The sequence below is a fragment of the Mesoplodon densirostris genome, chromosome 2 (assembly GCF_025265405.1).
Source record: "Mesoplodon densirostris isolate mMesDen1 chromosome 2, mMesDen1 primary haplotype, whole genome shotgun sequence".
NCBI classification, from domain to species: Eukaryota; Metazoa; Chordata; class Mammalia; order Artiodactyla; family Ziphiidae; genus Mesoplodon; species Mesoplodon densirostris.
The window spans coordinates 91,775,853-91,783,840 of record NC_082662.1 but is presented as its reverse complement, the minus strand read 5'-3'; the positions used below and the strand labels follow the sequence as shown (position 1 = coordinate 91,783,840).

General features: G+C 45.7%; 1 protein-coding gene across 2 annotated transcripts; it reads right to left on the bottom strand.

Annotated features, from left to right (window-relative positions):
- Positions 1-2,781: 2,781 nt before the first annotated feature.
- On the bottom strand, positions 2,782-7,564 carry S1PR1 (sphingosine-1-phosphate receptor 1). 2 transcript variants are annotated; one of them, XM_060085734.1, is made up of 2 exons: positions 7,051-7,564; positions 2,782-5,402 (listed from the first exon to the last, which is right to left on the bottom strand). In XM_060085734.1, exon 2 carries the CDS (start codon positions 5,237-5,239, stop codon positions 4,091-4,093), a length of 1,149 nt encoding a protein of 382 aa, XP_059941717.1. In that variant the 5' UTR covers positions 5,240-5,402; positions 7,051-7,564; the 3' UTR covers positions 2,782-4,090. The 2 variants fall into 2 exon arrangements, with proteins under 2 accessions (XP_059941717.1, XP_059941727.1); XM_060085744.1 differs by lacking the exon at positions 7,051-7,564 and adding an exon at positions 6,420-6,608.
- Positions 7,565-7,988: the final 424 nt, after the last annotated feature.

Genomic DNA, 7,988 nt, shown 5'->3' with positions numbered 1-7,988 from the left:
TCTAATCAGTTAGGTGTCTGCAGGAAACATCATTCCAGATGAGAATGGAGCAACCAGCATTAAAAATAATAATAATAATAACTGAACATTATACTGAGATTATAGAAACTCATTATTGCAAATACTGTGGATAAATAATGGTTCCGAATTAGAGATTAATTTTAAGCCAGTGACTATTTACAGAATCAAATATTTAACGGTTCTGTAGATAGGTAGAATTTTTTTTAATGTGTCACTCAAGTATTATCCCTTGTTTCTCAGTTGAAAAGGGGATTTTTAATATTCAGAATTACTTGAACTGCAAGTCCTCACTTTGTAGGATTTCCCCAACATGGTCCATCATCTTTCTGAAGGTGCTATTTCAGAGTAGTAGCTCCCAGAAATAGTTCATTTGTAGTTGCCTAGAAAACCTGACAGGTGATATATTGATATATTGAATGGAGGCACAAATGGTCAAAATCATGCAAAAACTATAGTCTAGGTTAAAAGTACTATAAAGAGTATTGGACCGGACATGTATTTAACATAGGTCATGTCCAGAGGAGAAATTAATCCAATTTGAAAACAAGAACCATTAAAATCTTTATGTCTTTTTACATTGGGAAAAAATTGAAGATGCCATAAATCACAACTGTAGTGCTGATACTACTGATATTACTAAAATAAAATAAAGTATCTAATTAGCATGAATGCAAAACTCCTATTCCTATACATTTTTGAATTTATAACATCACTAAATCAACTTTTTAAAAGAATTAATTTTTTCTACTTATTAAGAGACTAAAAAGGAAGAACAAGCATTGTTATAATCACATTTAATGTTGTTGAGAAGAAAGTATTATTTGGTGTCATTTTGTAATTTTCCTGAATATTTATAAGCCATAAAGTATTGCTCTGGTTGTCTGTTTTCCTCCTCTTAAAAAAACCTCTACATTTTTAAAAAATTAATTAATTAATTAATTAATGGCTGCATTGGGTCTTCATTGCTGCACGGGGGCTTCTCATTGTGGTGGCTTCTCTTGTTGCGGAGCACAGGCTCTAGGCATGAAGGCTTCAGTAGTTGTGGCCCACAGGCTCAGTAGTTGTGCTTCACGGGCTCTAGAGCACAGGCTTAGTAGTTGTGGTGCACTGGTTTAGTTGCTCCGTGGCATTCTGCATCCTTTTTAATTAAAACTTTAGGGAGTTTATTTTAGTATAAACACATAGGTACTGAGGGCTTTTTTTTTTTTTTCATCCTCAATTCTCAAAATATTCTGAATTAAAACCAGATACTCATGTTGGGATATGGCCAAGGATTCCTTCATCTTAGCCATTGCTCTTGGCCAGAACTAGGGCTCTGATCCACATCTACCCAGGGAAACCACAGTCCATGACTGTCCAGTTGTCTTGGAATGAAAACACTGTCTGGAATTTCCAGGAAGAAAACACATTTAATCATTGGATAATGTGCTCACAGGTAGGCAAGCGAGGCTGTGCTCCCTTGTCACTGATGAGCTCCCCAGTCCCCACCAAGGTCAACTGTCCCACCTCATTCTTCCCCACATCATGTGAGTCACTGCTGTGCTTAGAAAGATAAGTCCAAGAGTACAACCACTTTATCTTCCATAGAAACACAAAATGGACACGCTTTTCCATTATGCTTGATTCTGTAACGAAAGGTCTAGGAAGTGAGTGTAACATGAACTCATTCCTTCCGCCTCAGCAGACAGATGGATAGAGACATTCCAGTTTGTTTCCAGTCTTTTGTCTTCGGAGCATTTTTGGCATTTCCTTCAGGAAACTGGAGGTTGTGACCTAAGGTTTCCTTAGTGAACATGCTTCTGTTTCCCACAGTTAACTTTACCCAGAAATGACATCTACTCTATTAGGTGAGGTTTATCTTCGTGTCCCAACTGTGTCCTGTGCATATTCAATGACACTTGAAAGTACAAATTCTGAAAGTTAACAATAGCACTGAAGAGGCAAACACACCAAAATACTCCGATGTAATCCCCCATGAAGAGGATAATATCAAAACAAGAATTAAAAATTCTGTGAGGCTTGCCATTTTATAGTTGGAGAAATTGACTAGGGATGTTAAAGCTTTCAGATACTATGAATCAAAATTTTTCAGATAAAAGATGTATGCTATTCAGCCAACATTCTACAACTTGTAACTTTATTGCTAATGTATAGTTTTATATTGTTCAGAGGGTAGACTGGGAGAAGCCAAGACAATGTCCTGAAAGAATTAAGTAATTTAATATAATCCCCCATAGCCATATCCCCACTTCCCCAGTATGTTGATGGCAAGCCAAGAATGTAAGCTTCTAGGGATGGGTGTGAACTGACCATTGAGTGTCATAATTTAACTTTGATTTACAACCACATTGTTGTACATTATTTCTTTTAAAACTCATGTTTTAAGACAGAATTATTGTACTTAATTTAGTTTGGCTTGAATGTCATTTAAAACTCAAACAATTACATTTACTTGTCCATGTGGTATTTAGAAGCTGGTGGTTTTCATCTCATTCTTTACTACTCTTCAGTGTTAACTTATTGAAGTTTCTCTTCCTGAAAAAAAAAGAGTGGTTTCTAAACAAACCACATTCTTTTTTCACACCCTAGTTTATCAGGGTAAAATCCTCTAAAGAATAACAGAAATTTGCCTTTAACTGATTCTGAAGAGGCACATAGTCAAATAGAATGTCTTAGTAACTACTTTTTTAAAAATGCTCTTTACAAAGGAATCTTTAAAAAAATCAGTTTATTAATGTTTAAAAGTTGATAAAGCTATGTGCAAAATGATCCACATTGTCAGAAACCTATTAAATACTATTTTTTTTAAAAAAAGACATTTCTCAGTTTAATTGCACTGGAAACCACACTAAACAGACACCAATATATTTTTATTCTTTGTGACATTTATACACATCTTCAATTAACTACTTAATGTACTGAAAAACTTCTTATGTTCCCTATCAGTTAAAGTAATGCTTTAAGGGCACAAGAGGATGGTATTTTCTGAAGAAATACACATTCAATGGTGTTAACACAGGTTAGGAAAATCCAATAAAATGTTGAAACAAATACATTCAAAAATTATTTAAAAAGTACTTTTAACACAACAAAATACAGCCATCCTGTTGGTTGAAATGATTCACACAACACTCTGAAAGAAACATCAACAAAAGTGCCAAAGACAGATGCTGTATTTGTTAGACAAATTCGTTAAGAAATCTTTCTTGGTTTACAAAGTCACCCCCCAGTCAGTTTTCACCTTGTTTTGCTTGTTTGTTTCTTCTATGACACTAAGGATCCTGGCTGATGTCATTTAAATAAATTGGACTTCCTTATGCAGATTTCAGCCATGATGGATATGATACTGTAATACATTTCATTGCAAAGATTTTTTTTTTAAAGTGACTGCAACTAAAATCAAAAACACTCATCCAGCTTACGTGGAAACTTTGGCTTCAGCAAGTGAAATTGCTTTACATCTCCAAACCATCTCCACCACAGTCTTACCTGCTGGACACAGCCTACCTGCTACACATCATCAAGAAATGGACCGTGCCACACTCCCAACTCTGGATGCCAGGTAGTTAAAATATAAAGTAAAGGAATTCTGAGGAGGGGTGTGAAGGGGAAGGGAGGGTAGGATATGCAGAGCATACCTAGCAAAGCAGAAGTGCACACACTCACTTGGGCTGGAAACTAAAGTGAAAGAAAACATCTCCTCAAAGCTCCCTACAGAGACGCTTTCACACCGGGACATTAGTCTTTGAGGAGGGGCCAGATGAACCCTTCAGGAGCTTGACAATGCTAGACCTTTGGCTCAGTGCAAAATCAAAGCTCCAGCGAGGGGAGGAAATAGATTCCAGGCGAGGACCTGATCTCCACCCTTCCCAGTGCATTGTTCACAGGAACTAAGTCTACCCACCAACACCAGGCACCACCAGGCTGTTCTTACGCTCCCCCTCCCTCCCTCTGGCTTGAGACAGCTCCTGCCTGGCAGCAGCGGAGGCACAGAGTTGGTTTTTTTTTTTCCAAACACTGGGGTGGTGGGCAACCATGCAAGCTCCCCATGGGTCAGCAGTTTTCACTTTTAGGAAGAAGAGTTGACGTTTCCCGAAGACATAATGGTCTCTGGGTTATCCCCATCATCCTTCTGAGGGTGGGAGGAGTTGTCTGACTTACTGCGGCTGAATTCCATGCCGGCGATGATGGGTCGTGTGAATTTGCCGGTGGAGTCTCCGCTGGGGCACTTGCAGCAGGACATGATCCGGACGAAGGCCCGACGCATCTCCTTGTTGGACAAAGTGTAAATGATGGGGTTGGTGCCAGAGTTGAGCACAGCCAACACCAGGAAGTACTCCGTTCTGAAGAGGATGTCGCAGGTCTTCACCTTGCATCCCACGTCCAGCAGAAGCAGGATGAAGAGTGGCGCCCAGCAGGCGATGAAGACGCCCAGGACGATAATCACGGTCTTGAGCAGCGCCAGCGACTTCTCAGAGCTGCGGCTGGCCTTCGAGATGTTCTTGCGGAAAGTCAGACGGCGGCTCCGAGTCCTGACCAACGAGTAGATCCTGCAGTACAGGATGACGATGGAGAGCAGGAGCAGAGTGAAGACCGTGGTGCAGAAGAGGATATAGTGCTTGTGGTAGAGCGGCAGCACTGTGGAGCAGCTGGGCAGCGCGCTGATGCAGTTCCAGCCCATGATGGGCAGGCCCCCCAGGATGAGGGAGATAACCCAGCAGGCGCTGATGAGCAGGAAGGAGCGGAACCTGTTGCTCCCATTGTGGAGTTTCATCTTCAGCATGGTGATATAGCGCTCAATGGCGATGGCCAGGAGGCTGAACACGGAGGCAGACAGGGCCACAAACATACTCCCTTCCCGCAGAAACCACTGGGCGGGGGTTAGCTTGTAGGTGGTGGCCCCAGACAAAAGCAGGTTGGCTGTGTAGGCCACTCCTGCCAACAGGTCTGAGAGGGCGAGGTTGCCAATAAAATAGTACATGGGTCGGTGGAACTTCTTGGTTTTCCAAATGGTCAGCAAGACAAAGATGTTCTCTAGGATGATAAAGCAGCAGATGAGAATGAACACCACTGAGATCAGTTTAATGCCGTTTTCCTTGTCCGCGCCGATATTCAGCTTTCCCGTGTAGTTATAATGCCGGACGATGATGTCGTAGTTGACATAGTCGGAGACAGAGCTGCGGAGGGCCTTGACCAGCGGGATGTTGGTGGACCCCATGATGCGCGCTGTCCCCAGGAGCCCGGGGCGGTACTTCTCCAGATGAACGCTAGAGGGCGAGGCGGAGAGAGCCTTCACTGGCAGCAGGGGTGGTTGAGCGAGAGAGATCCAGGCTTTTTTGTGCAGCTTTTCCGTGTCTGGAGAGGGCCTCAGAAACCGCAGCCTTAAACAAATCACAAAGAGGAGATAGTCAGTTGGAAAAAGCCACAGCACACTGGCGTCATTCATTCTAGCGAAGGTACTGCTCCAGTTTTCTTGTTGAATTGTTTTAAAGAAACTTGGGGAGAGTGCAGGAAGAAGGATTAAAACAAACAAACAAAAAAATCAAACTCTCATTTCTTGCAAAGAAAAAAAAAAAAAAAAAAGGAAGAAGGGGAAGAAAGAAAGGGAGAAAAAACAAAAATGTACCCAAACTGAAAACTCCGACTCGACAAGACGAAAATCGCCCCCTATAGTTACATCCACTTAAATGGAAATGGGAAAACTGGAAAAGTGAACCCCATTTATCCCCACTCTTGCCTCCTCAACCCCCGCACCCCACCCCCGCCCAACGCTGCTCCCACCCCACAAGGTTTCCAGCCGCAGCCGAAAGAGTCTCTGAAGCGTTCACCCGCTCGGCGGCGGGCTCACCACCAGCTCCTGGTCGCTCCTTCGAAGAGCCTCAACCGCCAATGTGAGGGCGGAGACGCACACCTCTGCCCTCCACCACCACCCAGCTAAAACCACCTCCTAATTGCCATGCAAGAAATTAGGTTTGCACGAAAATCATTTGACAGCGTCAGTCACTTTTTGGGCTCTATTAATAACTCTCTAGGAGCAGGTGTGCTTAGGGTCCGAAGGCGCAGCATAGTGTGGGCAGCCAAGCCCGCCCTGGCCTTGCGGTAAACAGGAAAGCTTAGCGCCTCCGTGAAGCAACAGCCTTTTCTTTCTTCTTCTTCTTCTTTTTTTTTCTTGCGAGCCAGTGCAAGAAAATATAAAGGTACGCAGTGAAAATCATTCATAAGATATTGCAATAAATCCCAGAAGTGTCGTACATTCGTTGATTGCAAAAGGAGTATTTTCAGTTACTGTGGATATAGCCAAAACACGCACACAAAAAGAGAAGTTAAACTACAAGTGATAAAAATACATGCCACTGCATTCCAAATTCCAAATGCCAAATTACTCTCCAGAAACTCACACAAACAGAAGTCTGCCGGTGCATTGCTAAGTTAGCGCGGGCAGTTTTATTCACTGCTCTTCCCCAACACGTTGCTTCCTCTCATAGAACTAGAAAGTGTGGGGGGAATGAAACGTGGCACTGGTGATCAGAAGTCTACCCGAGAGTTGTTGAAATGTTTCAAGGTAACGTAGCAAATGCGATAAAAGTGGAGTCATCGAGGCGACAGCAATTCCAGCAATTCCCAGGACAGCAGAGGCAGCTCTCGCCCAGTAGCTCCGCGTTTCCCTCATCTAATTCCACACCCCGCTCGCTCGCAGTGCAAGTTTAAGCCCTTACCCCACCTCCCCCGGTCTTTGTCTATAGGATTTCCCAGAATAAGCGCCTCTCCTCCGACCCAGCACAGCTTCCGCTATCCCCCAACCCCAGACGGTTCTACAATGGGAACTTAACCCTTTTCCAAACTTTAAGTCACAAGGGCGCCAAGAACAATCCGATCCGGTTGGTCTCCTTAGTAGCCCAGAGATGCTTGTTTTCAGCACCCAGAGACAGATGTTTTAAAAGTGTTCGTTTGGCTTCATTCCGGTTTAAAAATTTTGTTTCTGCCTCTGAAGACCTCCCGCCGCGATGCTCCTCCGCGCGCACTCCCTACCTGGCTCAGGCTGGACGAAGCTGCGTTCGGGGAGCTCCGGGTCTGCACGGCGCTCTCGGCATCTTGCTGCTGCCCCCGACTGAGCGCGCCGCGTTCTCAACTTACTCGAGTCGGGGTCCCCTCCCTCCGCAGCCGCGCACTCCAATGGCCAGCGCGCTCGCCGCGGCCCGGCCGACCGGTCAGCTGAAGTCGCCGAGCGCCCCGCTGAGGCTGAGTGGCTTCTTTAGGAAGAGACAGGGAGGAGTGAGTGCCTCAACCCCCCACGCCCTCCGCCCGCGGCTGGGGACCTCAGAATCAGTGCTGCTGAGACTCACTGTCCAGGAAAGATCTGGGGCAGAAACACACACTCACAAGAAGAACCCCTCCTTCCCCACAGGCAACCAAAAAAAACGAAAAAAGAAAAGGGGCGGAGCCTGGTGCCCCCAGGACTCTTAATGTATAAATCTCGGCCCTCGCCCTGCAATCCGCCGCTCCCGGGCGGTGGAGACCGTTCTCCCGCGCCTTAGAAAAGGGGGGAGGTGAAGAGCTGTTGGAAGCTTTTCTCCAGAAAAGTCTTAAGGGACAGAAGACGGCCTGGCGTGTGTAGTGCACCTCTCTGGTCCCCCAGCCCCGCAGCCCTTGGGGGATTGGAGTCCGGTGACTGTGGCCGGGCTCCGCCCTCCTCTCCGGCCCCGGCCGCGTCTGCGGAGGCAGGGGAAACAGGCGCCGCGACCCCGCGAGTCCCGGCCGCGTTCTGGGGGAGGAGAGGCTGGGAAGGGGCTGCCAGAGGTATGGAGGAGGCGAGCAGCCTGGGAGGGAGAATGGGCCGGGAGGTTCCTCCACTTCTGCCCGCCTCCATCTCTCACCCCCATCCCGCTGCTGCCTCGAAACTTGCGGTCTGAGGGGCAGAAAGTGGCTTTCTCGGGGCGCGCAGTGAAATGGGCCAGCTCAGGGCGAGG

Excerpts from the sequence above, each read along its gene's own strand:
- S1PR1 (XM_060085734.1), bottom strand. The coding sequence starts at position 5,239 with ATGGGGTCCACCAACATCCCGCTGGTCAAGGCCCTCCGCAGCTCTGTC.